The 22,269-nt window shown below is 34.7% G+C and overlaps 1 protein-coding gene across 1 annotated transcript in view; it reads right to left on the bottom strand.

The window, feature by feature from the left end:
* Positions 1–21,909, bottom strand: part of MYEF2 (myelin expression factor 2) — a 31,557-nt gene extending 9,648 nt beyond the window's left edge. The window contains exons 1-14 of the mRNA XM_052647063.1: positions 21,749–21,909; positions 16,377–16,585; positions 15,090–15,142; positions 13,909–13,916; positions 13,712–13,805; positions 10,259–10,450; positions 9,431–9,584; positions 8,835–8,884; positions 8,657–8,720; positions 3,724–3,825; positions 1,999–2,049; positions 1,651–1,719; positions 1,247–1,345; positions 884–955 (exon numbers count right to left, since the gene is read on the bottom strand). Of these exons, the coding sequence (XP_052503023.1) occupies positions 884–955; positions 1,247–1,345; positions 1,651–1,719; positions 1,999–2,049; positions 3,724–3,825; positions 8,657–8,720; positions 8,835–8,884; positions 9,431–9,584; positions 10,259–10,450; positions 13,712–13,805; positions 13,909–13,916; positions 15,090–15,142; positions 16,377–16,585; positions 21,749–21,909 (1,378 nt within the window). The remainder of the gene's footprint in view (positions 1–883; positions 956–1,246; positions 1,346–1,650; positions 1,720–1,998; positions 2,050–3,723; positions 3,826–8,656; positions 8,721–8,834; positions 8,885–9,430; positions 9,585–10,258; positions 10,451–13,711; positions 13,806–13,908; positions 13,917–15,089; positions 15,143–16,376; positions 16,586–21,748) is intronic.
* Positions 21,910–22,269: the final 360 nt, after the last annotated feature.

Genomic DNA, 22,269 nt, shown 5'->3' with positions numbered 1-22,269 from the left:
CTGTTAATAACAAATATAAAATTAGGGGAACAGAAGTATAAACACTGAGGTGAAAAAGGAAGATAGGGATATTATATTTAACAAGGAAATAAATAGCCAAGGTTGACAAAAGATGTTGAAAAGAATAAAGTGAGAAGCAAGGTACAATGGAGTAAGTATCTTCCACTGACAAGATTTTTTTTAAACTCACTCTTAGAACAGTTCAAGTAGACTGTGTTTCCTATTTGTGAGATTTCAATCAAGTAAAGGAAGTCAATAAAGTATGGAGAGCAGGTTCAGCAGGAGTCAAAATTATAAGCCTTGTGCTAAGGCTTAATATAAGTTCTAAAATGTAGTAGTGGAAACAGGGAAGAAATTTAGAATTCTCTAGGGTTGCAACAATGGTACTCTTGATTCTACCATGGAAAGATTTAAGAGGCAAGGAAATAAGCATCTCTTTCAATCTTGCCCTCAAACTCAGGAGGTCTCTCAAGAAGTGTTAGATCTGAGGCAATTCACCCATGTTTACCAGAAGACACAAGATGCTCACAGATGAAATAAGTTAGTCTCCAATATAAGCAAGGAAACAAAATTGATGCTAAAGCTAATGCTGTTCCTGACACATGATTAGAAAAATCCCCAGATTCATTAGCTAGAATAAATGTTCTTGAATTGGGTGACATTAAACACATATTCTGGGGTTTAGAAATGTCAAAGAAGTAAAATTCAAAGTTAGTTTAGAAATTTCAAACAGTAAAGCTCAATAACTATCAAAGTTTCTCTAAATTACAAGTCATAGTAACATTTAAGAACAAAGTATTACTATACTACAATAACTACTCTTGCAAAGTTTTTTGCAAGTACTCAAATATTACTATAAAATTCTAGTAAAATTTAAACCTACTTATTCCAGATCCTACTGGACCCATGTTAGAAGCTCCTATTCTTCCTGCAAACCCTCCAATCATTGCACTGCCTAAACAAGGATGGAAAGATAATATACTAATTAATAATCATACTTTAAAATTCCCAAAGTACTATGCTCTCAGAAGATGTATAAAAACTGAAAAATACAAAGTCTTCTAGAAATAGGGTTCAGATATGTAACTGAAAAAGAGAGCTAGTACATTAAAATCTCTAAAGTATTTTTCTTCAAGTAATAAACTACATGAAACATTTTACATGTCTACTTTTTCATAAAAAAGAGAGCCAAACTCTAAAAATATAACCTGCAAAAAGAAAAGGAGAAGTAAACAGCCAGCCCTACCAAGTCTACCAAAGGAATCTCCAAAGCCTCGATTTATTCCAATATCACCACGTCCAAAATCTCTCTCCATGCTACTAGTCATCGCACCACGGTATAGCTCTGAAAAGATTATGCAACAAATTAACCCTTTTTCAAGTATTATCAATAAACAGTAATCTATTTAGGAACTTACTGAAACTAAACTGTAAAGACAGCAAATGTCACAATACAGAAAGTCCGTGATTCACCCAACCTACTTTCTATGCCACATATATCCCAGTCCTGCTATATCTGTCCTTATCCCCTAGTGCCCATACATCCTCTGAAAATATCTATGGTATCCATCCCCAAGTAAAGGGGGGACATTTTTAATAATAAGGAAAATGAAATGTACCACACATATCCCACTATATACAATTACCTACCTCCCATTCGACCAACTCCTCCAAATCCTCCCATGCTATTCATTGCTTCCAGACCACCAAACCCAATTCCTAAGAAATAAAGATTAAGTTTGAGATGTGACTGTCAGTTGTATAGCTGAATAGTGCATTTTGTAAATGTTAAGTCTCATCAGTAAACTTTTCATAACACATCACCTTCCATAGCCCTTAAGTAGGTACTAGGCCAAATTTCTGCTCACAGCCTTTAGGACGTGAACCAGTAGTAAATCATGTTTTGTTTTCCTTAGAATTCTCAACATATTTCTAATTCACTCAACATGGTGATGGGTACATACAAAAAAAAAAAAAGAAACAAATACTTATACATACCTCCTCCAATTCTATTCATTCCTCCAAAACCTGGACCATCCATTCCCATACCTCAAATAAAATACACAATATTTACTTTCAATAAACTATTTTAATGACTAAAGAATGACATAATGCAAGAGCACAATAGATGTAATACTGGTCTAGTCACAGCGGAACACTAGAGAAGCAGCAGGGCACAGGCAGGATGGTTTTAAGTGCTATGCCATAGCAGTTGTCTAAGCAAGAGTCTTTAAAAAGGTCTCTGTGAAAATTAATTAGTCAAGAAAACAAAATTCACTGGTCATGCTCACATTTGGTTAGAGAATATCTAGGACTGGGCAAGAGTTCATTATTTTTTCAGCTCACACACACAAATATCACTACAGCAGATTGAGAAATCAGGTCTCCTTCAAACATGGCAGCTAAGGGAGCAGTAAAAATTAAAGAATAAAAATAGTATGTGTTTAGGAGGGCAGAAGGCCTAGGAGTAAGGGAGAAAATTTCCACCCGTTTAGATGAGAATGATTATTTTAACTATCCTCACAATTTAAACTGTAGCTATAGCACCTCAACAAAAACAAACCAGACAGCATTTATTAGTTCATCAGTTAAAATAGCAATTCTCAAAATATGGTATGGGGACCTTTGAGGGTTCAATAGATCAAAACTATTTTACTATTCAAATAATACTAAGATATTGACTGTTTTACTTTCACTTTCTCCTGAGTATAAGGTGGAATTTTCCAGAAACTACACGATAGATGGTATTATAATGAACTGAATTCAGAAGCAAATGTAAGAGCATGATTATCTTGCATTAAGCCAAACATTAAAGAGATGCAAAAAAAGGTGAAATATCACTCTTCTAATTTTTGTTTTCTTAAAGACTACATTTATGTTAACACATAATAAGTTTATTATTTTAAACATGCAAATTTTTAAGTTCTAATTTTTAATTTCTTATAAAGTACATACCGACAAATATAACCACATACACAAAAGCACTTTGGAGTCCTCAACAAATTTTAAAAGTTTATTAAAGGGTTCTTAAACCAAAAAGCTTAAAAATTAATTTTCTTTTTTTTTTTTTTTTATGGTTACTGAGAATTTATTATGCATTTCCAGTGTTTTCCTAACTCTGGTATAATATAATTTTTATTAGGTTGACTCTGGTTTGACAGAATCATAGAATATCAATGTTGAAAATGACATTGGCAATCAACACATTTACTAGTGAAGCCATATCCAGAATTTTTTTTTTTTGAGTTTTTTTTTTTTTAATTTTAAAATCTTTAATTCTTACATGTGTATTTTCAAAGATAAACTGTAGATTACTCTAGGTGAAGAGTCAAACAGCTATCTGAAAAGCTACCTTCCCAACTAGATATTCAAATTTAAATTGCTTACAATATGGTAGTATTTCACCCATTCCACAAAGAAAGTATATCCATGATATATAAGGCACAGACAAAACTGAATATTCTCCTTTGACAATTCAAAATCCACAGTGCTAAAAGGCTAACTGTAACATGGCTGGCCTCAGAGGAACCCTCCTGACCTTTGCCCAATCTCTTTCCTGTTCTCTGCTCTCAAGGTTTCCTTCCTTTTTCAGACTAAAGTAACATCTTAAATATTCAATTATAAACTACAGTCCTTTCAACATTATTACAAACTAGTAAGTATAAGCTTTATAATCTAGCAAATGTATCATTTAAAATGAAATAATAAAGTTAGAATACTTACCACTTGGACCTAAATTTCCCATTACACCACCTATGTTCAACTGGCTGGCACTAATAGGTTGTCCACCTGGACCAAGTCCCATTCCAATGCCTCCAAGACCACCTAAAACACAAATAAGGATGTTATTATCAATTCATATTTGATCAACTGCCACTGAAAATTTTAAAGCTATATGCTTATAGTAGTAATTCTAAAAGTTTGAAAATTTGTAAATAAGAGTAACAGTTCTTGCTTTCATTGAAACGTAGCACACTGAGGCCTTACTATATCATTTATTAAAGAGAAGTGTTTTATGAAGCAGGTTCATCTTATATCACAGTCAAATGCATATTGAAAAAGAGTAATGAAATACTAAGAACATTCTGAATCACTTTATAAATGACCTACATATCTTAAAATTATGTACGTATTAAATCTGTAGACCTTCTTAAAATCTAGGAATTACTTTTAGATGGTTCAGAAGAAACTAAAAAGTCAACAACCAAGTAAACATAATATTGAATAAAGTGAATGTTATATTACCTAGGTTTATCATTGACATATTTACATGTATCTTAAGTGTTTTCATATATGTCATGCATAGATGAGGTAATTTTTGAGACCTTAAGTTACTTGCAGAATGCTATGTGATTAAGCTAACACTAGAAATCAAGTTTTATGTCTCTAAATCCAGTATTCTTTTTACTTCTCTTAAACTACTTAAGTTCACTGAAAATAGACTCTAAGAAGATAATCTGATGACCTTAAAGACAGTGGGAACTGTTTTATTCTACTAACTCTGAGTTTGGTCTTAAAGTTCCTGCTAGTCAATGGAGCAATTAGTAAGTGCTAAGGGTTGAGAAAACCACATAGTATATACTTTTTTTTCACAGTATAGAAGCATGTTGTGTTACATTGGGAAGATCAGTGTGATCTGGTAAAAGAAATACCTTTTTTTCAGTTCAGTCCCTAAAAATGATTCAAAGCAATAGCACACTTAACTATCAACAATGCTCATGTCTACACATAACACTCTTATTTTCATCTTTGATACCATTCTTCACTAAAAGGAACCAGGACTCTTTGAAAGTAGGCCAATTTCATGTCTCAGAAAAAGAAAAATCATGGATCTGGGAAATTCCATTCTTACCAGAAAGTAAGAATATCAGAGGCATAAAAAATGAAGAAGCCTCCACTTGCCAAGTTACAATAATCTCAGCAAAGGAAGTGGAAGTGGAGGGAGAAAGGAAAGAATAAACACATTAAAAATAATTAACTTAAAACAACAAACTGATTCTGTCCAAGTCTATGAATTCACACTACATCTCAATAGAAAAAGAGTACATAAAACCATAAATCTTGAAAAGAATAGATATAAAATAAATATGAATATAATAAAGGATTATTTTTAATCTAAACAAATTGAAGAGTTCTAGTGGTGGAAAAGAAAATTGAAAGCCCTTACTTTACAGAGCCAGGATCTTAAAAGATGACACCCTAAGTGATAAGGAAGGGCAGAGAAGGACTGCCCTACAAAGGGAGAACAGGCAATATTCAAAGACACGTTAAGCTGAGAATTTTCCAGAATTTATTTTAAAAAACTGAATTCTCAATTGTGAAAGCCCAATAAGGGATAATCCACACCCACAATGTAGTAAAACTATATGCCAAAGACAAAGATCTTAAAATCGGCTACATGAAGAACACAGCTTACCTACAAAGAAAGGACAATTCAGCTGATAGCTGACTCAGTAGCAATAATGGAAGTCAGAAGACTGGAATATTTTTAAAGTGCTGAGGGAAAATAACTATCTTAAACTATATAACTTCATCTTCGAAGACATTTATAGACGAATCAAAATTGAGAGAATTTACTAACAACAGATACTCATTGAAAGAGCTTTTAAAATATATGCTTCAGGGGGCAAAATAATAGTGTCATGATCTATGAAAGCAAATAATAAGTAAGTACTAATAATGCCTATTTTGTGGAACTGGATAAAAAGTAAATATATAACTAAAACATTAAGCAATAATAGCATATAATTCAGTAGGAAAGTGATTAAAATTAGAGCATTCAAAGGTCATTTGGCTTTTGAGAATAATCCTATTAACTTCAGACTTTATATCAACACACTAAAATATTCAGGATAACCACTGAAAGGGAAAGACAGAAAAAGAAATATAAAGTAAATATTTGTACAAAGCAGATAAATACTAATAAAACACAAAATAAGATAATAGGAATTAAACCAAATAAATCTACAAAGTAAATAAACAAAACAAAGCTGTTGTATCTACATTACTATTAGACAAAAGACGTAGAGGCAGTTACTACATATGAAATCATTCTACAATGATAAAATCTTAACTCACTAGGAAAATGTATCAGTTCTATACTTGTATGCATCTACTGAATTAGTTTTGAAATAAAGTAAAACTAAGAAAAAGCAGACAAATTCACCTTAATAGCATAGGATTTTACCATAAATATATCTCAGTAATTGATAGCACAAGCAGACAAAATTACTAGCAAAGGTGTAATTTAAATGATTAACAAACTTGACTTAATGAACACAGGGCTCTCCAGGTGGCACTAGTGGTAAAGAATTCACTTGCCAATGCAGGAGACCCAAGAGATGCAGGTTCCATCCCTGGGTCGGGAAGATCCTCTGGAATAGGAAATGGCAAACACAGCAGTATTCTTGACTGGAAAGTTCCATGGATAGAGGAGCCTGGAGGGCTACAGTCCATGGGGGTCACAAAGAGTCAGACACAACAGAGCGACTGCACATGCACACACACACACAACACACACAACAGTATACTGAACACCTGGAATATGTATTAAAATGTATCATATAGTAGGCCACAATAAAAAGTCCAAATTAATTAATTAATTCCAAAGAATCACAATCATATAGACAGCTACAGCCACACTAAGTTAGAAATTAATAAGAAAAAGCCTATACATTTGGAAATTCAAAAATACATAACTTAGGAAGAAATCATAATGGTAATTTAATAAAAATTAAATCACAATAAAGACACTCTAGCACAACTTGTATATAGTGGCCAAATTGATAGTCATAACTATCTGTATTAAAAAAGAGGCTACAAATTAGTGACGTACACATTCAACTTAAGGAGTTACGACAAAAATAGAGACTAAACCCAAAGAAATAGAAAAGGAAATAAAACTAAGAGCATAAACTAAGATATAAAAAATGGAATTTACTTCTTCAAAAGCACTAATAAAACTGACAAATCTCCAAGCAAAACTGATAAAGAAAAACAGAGAAATCGCAAACCTTTGGAATTTAAAAATGACAGAACTATAGCTGTGGCACAAATTGAAAGAGACTATTTTATGCCAACAAATCTGAAAATGAACAAAAATGGTAAATTCTCAGAAAAATAGAAATTACCACAATGGATTCAAGAAGCAACAGTAAATACAGTAAATAATAGTATATAAATAATAGTAAATAAAGTTAATAAGTAAAAATCTTTTCCTAAACACTATACATCAGGGCCAGTTTTACAAGTAAGTTCTAGCCAATGTTGAGAGAACAGAGTATTTTCAGGGAGAGAGAGAAATTCTCCTGAAAGTAGTATTGTTTCTTATAACAGAAAAATTAGAATAACCTAAAATACACACACACATATATTTACAAAATGTGGCATTAGCCACTGAAGTGAAGGGATTAGAGCTACAATTTTTCAACACACATGAAATCTCAAAAACAATGTTAAACCAAAAACAGCAAGTTGCAGAAAAATATAAACAATGTAATTTCACTCACACCAAATTTTGAATCCCGCAAAACAATTTCATATGTTTATGAATGTATAAATGTGTAATCAAATTATTAAAACACAGATAAAATGATAAACACTGTATCCATAAGTTATTTCTTCTAGGTAAAGTTATCTAGTGGGAGGTGGTAAGGGAGGAGAATCTTTATCTATAAAATGTTAACAAAAAATCACCTAAAACAAATATGGTTTATGATTTTATATTTGTCTATATAAACAGTTTATGATAAAAAAAACTTTAATAATAAACAGAAAAATATAACAAAAAGAATAAGAGATAGTATTTACTGAGTGCTTACATTACGCAGAACTGTTCTTTGCACTTTATATATTAACTCATATAATTCTCATGCCAATCCATAAAGTAGGTACCATAAGCATCCTCATTTTAAAGATGGAGCATTGAGACACAGATGTTAAATATATTATATTGATGTTTTATAATCCTTTGGAAAATAATTTTGATAACACTGATCACCTGAAAACCTATAAATCTACTTCAAGGTATCTATCCTAAGGAAATAACCAAAAACATACCAAAGACTTGTATACAAAAAGAAAGAAAAAAGGAAAACTCTGTTGGTGATTAAAGGAAAAAAAGTTAACATACCTAAAATATACATAACACTGAAATAGTTATGGAGCTATATGGAGATATGGAGTTACATCATATGGATATGGATAGGTTAACAGCCAATAAAAAAATTTTAGAAAGAATTTATAACAAGGAATAGTGCTTACATTCTAATTGCTAAACAAAAAAAATAGAAAATTATTTATGTGGTAGTTTTCAACTATGTAAAAAAAATACACATGTAAGGAAACACTGGAAGGAAATTCACAAAAATGTTATAATAATGGAGGTTATTTATGGATAATAAAATTACAAAGACTTTCCCCCGCCCACATAAGACCTTAACAAACTTTTTAGTATATACTGCTTTTATAATCAGGAAAAACTACAAAAAGGAAACAGAAAATGGCACATATTTATCTTCTCAGTCTTCCTAATTAATTAGCACAAACTAGCTCCATAACTCGAAACACCACACAGCGGGCAACTGGGGATGCAAGCACAGACAGTCCTGTTTCGCCTATGACCATCTGCGTGGCGTCTAGGAACGGCTTCACTTACGTGGCAACTGCGGCGCTTTACTGTCATGTGACCGGTAGTCTTCATGAGGGACAGACTTGTCATCCTAGTTGCAAAAAAGTTTATTATATGGTTAATATATAACTTAAAAGATCTGCAATGTAGAAGAAAGCAGGTAAACTTTAAGGTTGGAGAGTTGAAGTGATATACAGGAACTCACCATTTTCACATGCATAGGTCTATCAAACAAAAACTGCCCATTGAACATAGCTGTTGGTTCAGTCAAGGAAAGCCAGTCAGAACAACTATGAAATTATAGTTGAACACAAACACATTTTTAATAATCATATTTAGCATCAAACTACCCTTAATATTTTAATCAACGTCTTTTAATATTTTACTTATTTGTATTAGTTTCTTCCACACGCTCAAAGAAAAGCTTCAATTTTTTGCTTTATAGTTTTACTTTATAAATAAAACATCTTTTAATCCAGCCACTGAAAAAATAAAACTAACTAGGCATCATTTAAAGCAACTATGTTAATGTACAATGAGATACATTACTGTCAACAACATGTATACAATTAGTTGTAGTAGCAAGAAAAAGTAGGAAAAAGTTAATACCAGGCCTGTATAATATGGCTAATTCAAGTTTTAAGAGTGACTTTAGTACTTGGACATAATAAAGGTTTTATGCACTGGAGACCAAATTCTAATATACATTTCTAAGTAAGGCAACCTTAAATTCCATGATCCCCACAAAATGGTATCAAACTTCAACCTTATTAAACAACGCTCAAGTGTAAATCAGGATACAAATTGCTTGAACTGCTTCAATTGCTTGTTCAAAAGTGACTGTGCCCATTCCTCTGCTCTTGCCATCTTTGTCTTCTTTAATATCTGCCCGCTTTACAGTTCCAGCTATGCTGAACACTTCCTTTAGCTTCTTCCAACCAACTTTGAAGTCAAGCTTAATATAAAATCATATAAAGTTACACATCTATTAACCCCTCTCCCCACTTAAAACAAATCATTTCTAAATTCTCCAAAATATAAAGAACTCTAATTCTTGTAAAACAGTGTATCAACAGTATCAAATAGAAACATCTTAAGTTGTTAAAGATCAGTAAGCTACATCTATGTTGTTCCTTACCCTTGATTTTTTTAAATTCTCAAAAACAGCCTCTCAGTGCTGCTCAGTCCTGTTTTGTACATTTTGAAACTTTCATATCTATTTTTACTGACAGAAATTCAGATTTTGGAAAGTATAATTGATATCACTGGCTTTCAAAAGCTTAAGACAAACCAATGACAACATGCACATTCACAAATATCAAATCTAAAGAAAGAAATCCAGTTACCAATAAGACTAAAGTCACATACAATAATAGTATATAATATCAAGAACTGTTTGTTTATAAATTCTACAGTTCTATTTTTAAAAATCCTAAATACTTGTGTTTATACTCTAACCTTGTATTTATGGACTCAAATTGGGTTTGAGTTTATAATAATTACTATTTTGCTTACTTTAGTTAAAAACAAGCAAAATGTTTTATAAACCTGTAACCCATTCATCTAATAATCTCATGATTAGGACTAAATATCTAAATGGCAAAGTTTTAGAGTAAAGCTTACACTTACATTAGCAACAAAAATTGTGGAACCAAGTCTACCAGCCTGCAAATTACTGATAACCTCAGGAGGAATGTTTGGATTATTGAGAATGGAAGGCGGTAAATTCATCAATCCCGACCCCATATCGGGTACATGTCCTCCTGGAAATGATCCTCCTGTTCGTTGCAATGCCCTACGAGCATTTTCTCCATCAGGATCCTATAATACACAGTCAATGTTAAGTGCCACTATATACATCAGTAAATCTATACCACTAAAATAACAACTTCAAATTCTACAGCAGCTATCCAAACTGGCTCAAATTACTGGCCCTCTTGAAGAGTGAGCTTTTTTCTCATCCAGAGAATCCAGTCCCATAAAAACCTGTGGACAGACAAAAGATTTCAGTCTCCAGGGATGTCAATTAAATACCTCTTTCCAATCACTAAAGTCACTTAAGAACTTGAAATTAGTTTAATTTTGTCCTCACACAGGTATACAAATATATGGCACATACACATACAAATAACTCAAAGAAGAACAAATACTTACTGTGACTCTTTCCTTTTCAAAATGCGGTAATGATACACCCAAAGCAATGCCAAATTCATATTACCGCAAAGCTTTCAACAGAGAACAAACTATTACAAAACCCAGAAATACTGGGGTAGAGGGGAACTGTTACAATCTGCAAATTTTATTCCTGAACAAAAGAGAATTATATACTTTCCAACCTCAAAAATGATTACAATTTGAGATGGAGAGAAGAAGATAAAGAAAGGCTAAGTACCAAGTAAAGAATGGTACTAAACATTGTTTGGGTTTTGTTTTCTTTAGTTCATTAACTTTTAAGAGAAACATTCTGCCTTTAAACAAAACAAAAAAGGCAAGCTTAAACATACTTCTCACTTATCTCAGTAGAGTACAAAATACAAAAACCACATAAACACACAGACTACCACTATCTGCAATACCAAATGATTACGATACATGTTACCATCTACACTCTACTCTGCTGGTCCTGGTCAGGGAATTCTAACGAAAAGAAAGCTGGGTGACTTTCATAAATTTTCTGGGAAGGCTAAGAGAATAGAAGGTGAAGTGAATGTAAGGATAAAGGTATTCTGCCATTCAATGTATTCCATCATGATGAAGAAGTAAAAAGAAATATAAAAGCAAAGAAATGTTCTGAAGACTGCTACATAACTTTTTAAGTTAATAAATAAATGCTTCAGGCCTAAGGTTTCAAAAACTAGCACAAATACAAAACTGAGAATAGTGGTTATCCATGGAGGAAGGAGGAGGACATAGCAGGGGAGATGCTTCATGAGCCATTAAGAGAGTCGGTTTCTCTTTAACATCTTAATATTAATAAAGCACATTGCTATATTTTTATTTTTATGTATGACATACATATAAACACATATACACACAAAATACACACATATATATCATAAAACATATATAAAATACAACTTATGTAAAACCACCTACTATACAGCGTGGTTTTTAGTCCTCCGTTCCCATTAGGTGTCAGTCTGTCTGTCACTGTCTACTATTGCTATGAGAGAGCCTATAAGTTTACAACTGCTATCAAGCACATTTAAGTAAATTTTAAAATGTAATTCTAATATCTGTTAATGAACATTGGAAATATACTTTTCCCTAGACTCAAACTAGTATTTCTCGGCAATGATCCTAGCCATCCATGTGAAAATCAGATAATTTTAAGAAAGGAACCTTTAGAGATAATAATCCAGAAAAGTTAATTGAATAAAGAACATCTCATCATTTAGCTCGGCCAACTCAATCATTCTTCTCTTTAGGCAGTTAAAAATAAGAAGTATTCTATATCACCTTGGATTACATAAATCTGTTATAGGGTCTCTGAAATATTACCAAGGATCTACAATGTGCTAAAACTTAAAAGAACACAAACAGTATGGGCTTTGTTCCCAGTTAAAAAAATAACAAAACTAACACAGAACCTATAATACTTGTGGGGTTTTTTTTAGCCCCACTGTCAGATTTGTGAGATCTTAGTTCCTGGACCAGGCATTGAACCCCAGCCCTTGGCAGTGAGAACACAGAGTCCTAACCACTGGACCGCCCGAGAATTCCCTGTAATACTTGTCTTTTGAAGAGGAATAGGAAACATCATAAAAAAGTAAGTCATAATCCTCAAAATTATAATTTCCTACATGGTGGTTGTTCTACAAATGTTACTTCCTTATGGGAAATTATTAGGGTATCAACACATTTCTGAAAAATTGGTCCTGGCTTATGCATGAAAATTATTTAATACCAAATAAATGGAACAGCTTACTAGAGTCTAAACTTCCTCTACCAATTTTCTACTTCTCAGTCAAAATATTAACAACAACAAAAACGAAAAAACCCCTAGGCTCAAACAGAATTAGAGAAACTCAGAAGCTGACTCCAATAAAGAGATAAGGGATACTTTTATTTGCTGGCAGCATGGCCTTTAATTTTAAGCTATTATTCATCTCATTTCCAGGAACACAAGACCAAGGACCAAGTTACACTGCCAGCTTGTGCAGCAATAACAACAGTCAAAATTATTACAGTTAACTCGTCACACAGCTAGAAAATGATAAGAGCTGGGACTCAAACCAACACCATACTACATTAAACTGTGACTGGCAGTACTGTTCCACAGTGATTTGTATCCATGTTGGTGGAAACTCTTCAGCATCCCAAGGTTATATCTTCTGTTGTTTCTTATTACAGACTTTAAAAAGGATATACACTATTCAGGTAAGATTAACAATATGAACTAAAGAGAGACATGAAAATGACTTCTACTCAAGCTAGCCATTTCCAAGGTTAATTTAACAGCTAACTGTAAACAGTTTTTCATTTTATCTTCCGATCATTCTTTTGTCAACATATTTACACTGCTTCACACAAAGTGAATATCTTCATTTTAAGGGAGGCATCTAAACATCCCATTTATATAAGTTCTGGTTATATATTTCACTAATAGATTTATAACTTTTCTTAAATTTTAATCGGGGATAGTTTCAGGTTAATTTTATTAAAAGTGAGTATCAATTTTATTTAAATCTATAAGGTATTTGAATTACTAAGTAAACTTTATCAACTACAAGAATATCTGCAATATTTTTCAAATCTGACAACACAATCTGAAAACTGAAAGCGTTTATACCAAACAAAGTCAGCATTGTCCTCTTTAAATTTCTGCACCCTGTAATTTTTACAAATCATACACCTCTGCTTATAACAACTTGTGACAAATCAAATACACAGGATATTGCTTAAAAGCAAATATGAAACCATGTACAAGCAAAACTGTCATCAATTATATAGCACTTTAATAAGCATCTATACTTTAAAAAAAAGTTGTAATCAGATAAATAACATTACCAGATGAAAATCCAAAGAAACCATGTCCTTTTATTCAAATGTTTAAATTATTTCAAATACAAGAAATCTTACCTCTTTAATATTCAACGGTCTTCCACTAAGATCATATTTGTTCATTGTCTCTAGTGCTTTCTTGACAAATTCTTCATCTTTGAATTCAACCACACTTAATAGGAAAAAAATTTATAGGAAATGTTTATGTACTAAGATTTTTTTCTAATCATAAATTTAAATTTCACTTAAGATACTTAAAAAAAAAAAATTCTTACCCACAACCCTACATCCAGGTAGATTTGTCAATATATGCAAAAGAAAAAAAAGTTTTGGATCAGTAGATGAAGTTAATGATAGATTCTAACATTTAAATCATTAAAGCAACTGATAATACAATCACTCTGTTTTTTACACCTCCAGAACATAACAGGCAAATGACCACAAATTTCCTATAAAGTTTTAGATCTATCCATTTAAGATTGTAGAATCTAGCATCTAAGAAGCACATGTTTACTTTTAGATGACTGTTCTTTAAAACTAAAGCAATGTCATCGCACAAATTCAATCAAGGAAATAACTGAAGGCTCTCAAATACCTATCCTTACATTGTCATATGTGTTTTTGAAAGATGTATGGTGTACAAATAATTTTAATGTAAATTTTCCAATTTTACTTTTACAAAGTTCTCAAAGAAAACTGGCTATACACAATTTAATAACATCCAGTTGTAACTATGTTTTAAAAAATTAATGCTAAAGAAACAAAGTAATAGAATCATTTTTTAAAATAGTTCCTTGTCATTATTATTATTCAAAGTGCCCTTTGAATATGATTACAGAAGTTTTATTTATCATACCCAACTGGTTTTTGCTAATTAAACATTGTTAAAAAGCTTTCCATTATATTCTTCAATATGTTGCTTTTGTTGCTAAAGATAAAAATCTATCAACCTATTCCTTCTCTGTCAATTTAATCATCAATGTTTTTATATTCATCCAATTGGTCAGAGCACTGCCTTTTCTGTAGTCCTGTAGGCTACCAAATTAAGCTCTTTAGTGCAAGTTTCAAACATACATTCTGAAATAACACCTTTAAGCTACAGGCCTCTCATGGAACTCTGAAGAAATATTATCAATTCAGTGACTTTTAAAATACCCTTGAAGACATCAGAACACAACAAAAAAAAAAATCCTATATTAAAATCTATTGGCTAAGAAGCATTACCTTAGAGCATTAGAAAAGTGAATGCCTTTTATGAGCATTTTCAAAACCCACCTCTTCAAGGCAGCTAGTTTGGTTTGTGTGTCAGACTTGCTAGTATAAAGCCTCAAATCTTTCATAATAGAGTAAAACAAAATGAAACTTAAGTTTCCAAAAACTGGTACAAGTATTATACAAAAAGTAAACTGCTGAGGAACTTTTAAACCTCAAGCAGATTATTGCCCACAGCACTTACCCTTGATTTTCCTTCCGCATCCTTAAAGAGCTCCACGTATGTAACCTCACCAACTACATAAGACATACAAAAGGAAGATACCAAGAAACAATACATTTAAACACCAGTATCTTGCTTTACTGCACACCTGTGCACAACTCTACAGAAAAGCACCTATTATTCACCAACAATCAAAACCAGACCAACATACCTCCTGTCAATGACTATGTAAATTTAACTAATTTTCAGAAATGTACATCATCCACATTCTCTAAAAAAAGCTAACAACCATATTAACCTAATTCATGCTACAGATCATATTTTGGCCAGCATGATATAGTTGGTGAACAAATGCACATATACATACAAAAGGTCCCTTAGCCTATCATATTAAAAACATCAACATTAGCACTTTTCAAATAACTTTGGTCCCCTACACACAACAGCTGTTTTAAGGTGACTTTCTACCTGAATGTCTTCAAATCATGTTTGCCGTCAGTAAACTAAATTTACAAGTCATGCTTCACAGCAAGCCACACACTTTCTAAATAAAGTCAGTGAATAAAACCAATCAAATAGTTGTCACCTTACAACAGATACACCAATGCAAAAAAATTTTTTTTATTTATTAGATCAGCCTCAAAACCAAGTACATAGTTTGCATGACTATTGAAACTCAATTTTTCAAGAAATAACAAAACTAACTTTTACAAGATCAAGTATTAAAATGATTTTCCCCCAAAACAAACCATATATATAAAATGAAGGTTTTCAGGTTATTCTGAAAACAAAACTGCAACAGCAGTAACACAATTTTAATATAGAACTGCAGAGACAGCATCATGGCATTCATGACAATGCAAACAAAATGAATTCCACAGCCAGATTCCAGACTCCACCAAGATAATAACAAAACAGCTTTTGGAAAAAGAAATAATCAGACCTTATTATTCATACTTTAACACACTAAATGTATTGCTTACCTAATGCAATAGTCCTTTAAAAAATCTATAAAAACTTCAACTAGACAAAGCAATCACTTTAACAAAATTCTTGGTGGCATGCATATGTTGTCTCGCTCCTTCCCCACTAACATGGCAAAAAAAAAGAAACTTCATTTATCCATACTACCTTGTAATGAAATTGTACCAAGTGAAAGAAGAGGAAAAGATTAATTTATGTGTCAAGAAATAAACAAAAATCAATTTTTTGAGTCTGTGTGGCTAAGAGGAATGAAAAAAGTTTGCTTATCTCCCTCCCCATTCTAAATGAAGATCATCCAACAGTGAGTTTATCAAAAATAGTTACCTTTTTCTCTCATTAGATCTTTAATAGCTTGCCATTTCATGTCATATGGGATGTTGCTAATAAAAACTCTGTTACGATTTGGACCCTTCTTTTCTCCAGTGCCTGAATTCTTATCTTTTGAATAAGGATGGAATCTATTGGCCTTCTTATTCCCTGTAGATTTTTCTTTTAATTCAGATTTCTCTTCTTTGACTGATTCATCATTCTCCCTATGAATTAAAAACAAAACAGAACAACAAAAAGAAAACCTCAGTGGTGCTTCCAATAGTGGAAGTCTATGTTAAAATAAGTATTTCACGTTTATCTTTTCACAAAATTCTCCCCCAAGTTAGACCTAAGGAAAGCAGCTGGAGAGTCAACTACTGCCTTTGAAATTACCCAATCAATGTCTTTTCAAAGCAATGATTTCAGCATATTACCAAAGTTCTCATTTAATAACCCTTCTTTTTTCCATATTAAATAGCTGCAGCATTCAAACAAACCCAGTTTTCCCCATCATACTACTTAATAAATGTTGTTAGAACCTAACAAGAGGGGGAAATGGGTGATTTTTTTCCTAGAGTATATTAAAACTGCCACTGTTAATGGAGAATTAACTTTCTGGGCCTCATTCAGAACTCTAAAAACTTAATTTACAAAATGACACAATGAAAAAGTTCATATCTTAAAGGTTAATAACAGTTTCCTCCCAGAATTTTTCTCCTTCATTGCTTAAAAACATAATCAAAACACAGTTATATCTATATCTATGCACTCCCCATATGACTCTCATAATTTTTGTCTCTTCCCAGTTTTGACCAACCTGATAAGGTATCCTATTATTTTCATGTTCAGTATTTCTGTTTTAACCTACAAATTAGGACAGGGTATTTCACAGAATCGAGCCATTTTTATTAAGAGTAATATCTATAATAGGTGGCATGGGATGGAGGAGAGAAGCAGTACTTAAATGCAACATGAACCAGAAATGTATAAATCTACTTTTTAATGAGGCCCTAACTGGAAAGACATTTATCACATTTCAATTACATGACGCTATTCACCAAGCATCTGTAACATGTAGGTAAACAAAGTAAATCCTAAAGACAAAAATTTGGATATACATTTTAAAAATGAAATTTACTTTTCAAAAGTAATCTTTAACAAAAGTAACAACAGATTTCTTTTAAGTCACCAATGATCCTACTGAACTTAAAAGTATTTAATTAAAACTTCAATTTGAAAGCAATTTTTCACAAACACATATTAAGAAAAATCTCTGAGAATGATGCCCTAGGTTTTCTGGATTATTCTGACAACCAATCAGGTTTCATAATCCAGGCTCCATATTATCTTCTAAGCCAAGCAACTGTGTGATTTATACACTGCAGTACTTCACACACTTCTAATTGTAGTCACTTGTTCCACAATACATCGAATTTTTCAGATAACTGTTTTTCTGGGCAGGAAACAACCTAGCCATGAGTACAGTATGTAAAATGCTAGAGAACAAAAACCATCTGCAGTGATATCAGCAGTATCTAGCATGGTAATACGTGCTTGACAAATGTTCATTTTTGAATGAATAGTTAATTAAGAAACCATACTCATCTGAGCACAGACGATGCTACTGTCTGCCAGAAAAACTGTTAAAATCAAGGAAGACACATGAGGGCCAAGTATGCTTTGTCACCTCTTCAGACCTAGACAGGGACAACTTCACTATCCAGCATCTTCCCTCATTAGAAATGGCATGCCTGGAAGTGATCTCCTCAACTGTACTCTACCAAGTACCCACCTGTCTAAACAGAGTGGCACTCCTATAAATGGCAGCAAGCAGTCAAAAGCCACAGAGGGCTTTTCTGTTTCCCAGGTACATCAGATACAAAAACAAATCCTTTCCATCCCCCAAAGAACCTATTTACATAGTCTGAATTCAACAAATATTTTTAAAGTAAGTCTCTGTTCAGGTGAGCAGACAACTATACAGTCCCTCTCCAAATACCCCTTCCCCTGTTATTTTCTTCCTACGTGAAACCAACTAGGAAATTTGCACAAAGTTCTGAAGTATGTTCTTTTATTCTTACACGGATGTTGTAAAGTTACAACAATCTGACAACTCCACTAAAAAGCAATAATGTAAAATCATTAATTATTATTAATCCCTTGAGTAGTAATAATAATATAATCCCTTAAGTATTAAAGGCTTCCTTGACAGCTCAGTTGGTAAAGAATTCACCTGCAGTGCAGGAGACCCCGGTTTGATTCCTGGATCAGGACGATCCCCTGGAGAAGGGATAGGCAACCCACTCCAGTATTCTTGGGTTTCCCCGGTGGCTCAGATGGTAAAGGATCTGCCTGCAATGTGGGAGACCTGGTTTCAGTCCCTGGGTTGGGAAGATCCCCTGGAGAAGGGAAAGGCTACCCACTTCAGTAGAGTCAGACTCTAGTGACTTTCACTTTTACTTTTGAGTAGTAAAGGATATGCTCTTTACTGCTCAAGGGATTACCAGAGGGAGAGACATCTTCCAAGTTTTTCCCAATTAGTGGCATCTTAAAGATATTGCTAAACTGCTCATCTACAATGCACAAATTAAGATTACTACGGAAGGTAAAATCAGTGTAGTTGCTAAAGGTACAGTCTGATTGTTAAGAAAGTGAACTATAATAATAGGGGAGGGGTGAGAGGAACATTTATGAGGGAGGGGATATGCGTATACTTTTGGTGGATTCATGCTGTTGCATCACAGAAACCAATGCAACACTGTAAAATAAAAATAAATTTCAAAAAAGAAATATACAAACATCATAATGTAACTCTCAATCTCCATATGCTCCAAGTTGTTAGTCACACATAAATAATGAAGCATTATAACAACACTGCTATTTTTCCTCACATTCACTTAAGAAAAAGAGAGCTAGTATACCATTTTGGCGTAAAGAAAAAGACTAGACCAAGGGAAATATCTTTAATTTCTTGTCAAAAGATGCGAACATGCCAAATAAATCCTCTGTATTCGAGTTTCATGATCATATGAAAGCTCACTTTGGCATTTCTTAAAATGTTTACTGGGCATTTTTAAATACAAAGAGGAGTAAGACATAGCTGATGCCGACATAGCTGCCTCCGTGCTCAATTACTATGGACTAGCCTCAGTAAAAATTTCACTCTTGATGACAAACAGCACTCTGTTCACCTCTAAGCAACATTTTAAGGCAATATGTGGCCATTTTTATCAGTGCTACAAGTTCTTATCATTAAGAATATATGGTGAATCAACTCTAGGTTTATGTATTGGGTTGCTGACTACTTCCATTGGTGCCCAGAGTCAAAAAAAAAAGGTTGTTAGGCTGATGTAAGTAAATGTCTCTAGTTACTTAGTGTGAGTGACCCATGCCTGTGTGCTCAGTCACTCAGCGTCTGATTCTTTGTGATCCTATGGATTGTAGCCCACTAGGCTCCTCTGTCCATGTGGTTTTCCAGAAAAGAATACTGGAGTGGGTTGTCATTTCCTCCTCCAGGGGATCTTCCCAAGCCAGGGATTAAACACCCAGGTCTCCTGCATTGGTAGGCAGATTCTTTGCCACTGAGCCACCTAGGAAGACCAAGTGATCCATGATGGTCTGTCATACGTTCTTAAGGAATAGACAGTACAAGAAACCCAATAGTAAACTGGTTTCTTTACACAACTGGGAAAAGAGGCAGGGAGAAAGATGAGTTATAAGCAATAGGAAAAGAATCTGCATTTGTATTTACTGGTAACATTTCTTCACCTTATATTTACCTCTGCTTCAGTAAGAAGTGAAAGTGATTCTTTCCCCACTTCTCACTTCTTTTGTCTATCTACACCCCCATGGGACTTTAAAAGGGATTAGAGACTTTCCGATCTCATGGAAGTTCAGATACCAGCTTTATCTGTACCAAGACTATTATACTAATCATACGCAAGTACAGTAGGGCTTCTCTCCATAATTCAAGGTTGTACTTTTTGATAAGGAGGTGGCAGGCCCATATTTAGATAAAACAAAGTACTTCTTATTTCTCATTCCACTGGTTTTCACTTATATTTATGATGCCAACTCCCTGAAAGCCCACAGTTTGGCAGGAAGGGTAGAAAATGCTTCATTCACTTCTTTGGTCTTCAGTTTCTAAGTGCACCAGGTTCCACCCAGGAACAAACTCCACTAGGAGATAGGTCAAATCTCCTATACCCACATCTCTGTTTTTCCTAGAAGATACTGCCCATCCTATTCAAATCCAATTGAGAGCAAAAGCACATAGCCGAGCTGGGAGACCTACTTTATTTCATCTGCAATCAACTCTTAGACTGGTCCAGGTCTTAACATAGTGTCCCAAACACTCTTATACAAAAGAAAAGAACGTTTATCTTTCCTACTTTAGTGTGAACATTATTACTTTCTAGTAAATTTAGTGTTTTCACAAAATTATTAACATACTTTCAACTTCAGGTTTAAAGAGCTGGGCATGTGCAGATGAAATATCTGACTTCATATTCCTTCTATATAACAAGAACAAAGGGAAGCACCGCATTTCCTTTTAACTGGAAATTATTATGACTCGAACCGACTACATTCTTCATCGGCACTGATGACAGCTGCAATGTTTTAAGTAGTGGGTTTCCTTCAACTAAAAAACGATCTTATTTTACCAAAATTAAGATCCTACCATCCCGCATTGAGTTTTTTTAAAAAGCCTGTGTGGCTGACAAACATGGGGAAGCGGTAGGGAAGGGGGTGGAGCAAGGCACCACGCACCGTTCCCTTTTTAAAGTAGCTCTCACCAGTTCAAGGATAACACAATGGATTCGGTCTCACAGCACATTACTAAACTTCCTCTTGGTATATAAATCAGTTAAGAAATGAATACACACTTTAGAAAACAACAGTGAATTTATAAAGCTCAGAATGAGGCCGGGAAGATGGGGGAGAGGGGGTGTGCAGATATTCCTTTTACAAACGTTCTCGGCGGTTAAGAGGCAATGTCCGATGATGTCATCCTTAGTTACTCCCTAGTGATGAACACTAACTATTGGCCTTTAAAGCGGGGGGGGGAGGGCATTTTCCTGCAAATCGTGGCGACCGCCGAGTTCCGCGTAAGGGTTCTCCAACCGAAGTCCGGGAAGAGGGGGTGACTCGCGGTCTTGGGTCAGTAGCAGGGGAGGGTAGCCCCCAGGCCCGCATCCGGGTTCCCCCGGTTCGGTGCGGGCGGGGAGGGCCCGCGAGAGGGCCGACTGCACCTGCACCAACCCGCCGCCCACGGCCCGGGGACGGTTATCCTCCGCCAAGGCTCAGCCCCGGCTTCGGCACCCCCCGCCCCCAGGTCGATCTCCCGCCCCCCACCTCGTCCCAGTCCCCTGAGGAAAAGACAATACATTTTAACGCCATTGGAGCTGCTGCTGTGCTGCGGAGGCTGCTTCTCCTGCTCGGGCGGGTGAGGTTCTCGCCGGGGCTCGCCCGGCGGCTCCGAGGGCTGCCGATGCGGGCTGTCGTCGCCAGCGGCCCTAACCACCTCAGGCTTGTCGGCGTCAGCCATCCCGCCGCCACGGCCTCCGCCTCCGCCGCCTGCGCTGAGGGGCTCCGAGCGCGACAATGGCGGCGGCCGGCAAAGCGGTAACGGATCCCGATTTGAAAAGGCCCCGAGCGCTCAGTTGCCCGGATCTCGCGAGAACCAGTCAGGGCTGGGAGACTGGGAGATGGTGTGAGCTGGTAGAGGGGAGGGAGTGGGAGTGCGCGGGGAGGGGAGTAGAAGGATGGGTTGGTGGCGTGTGGGAGCCACCATGGCCGTAGTCGGTCCTGCTCCTGCCCAAGGAGGGCTTGGTTTGTCCTGAAGCCCGTGGTAGGGCAGTGTTCTGAGTCCCAGCCCTTTCAGTCCTGTGGCACCCGGGGGGGTCTT

Source organism: Budorcas taxicolor, chromosome 10 (genome assembly GCF_023091745.1).
Source record: "Budorcas taxicolor isolate Tak-1 chromosome 10, Takin1.1, whole genome shotgun sequence".
Lineage (NCBI taxonomy): Eukaryota > Metazoa > Chordata > Mammalia > Artiodactyla > Bovidae > Budorcas > Budorcas taxicolor.
The sequence above is the reverse complement of the archived record's forward strand: the minus strand, read 5'-3'. Positions and strand labels throughout refer to the sequence as shown.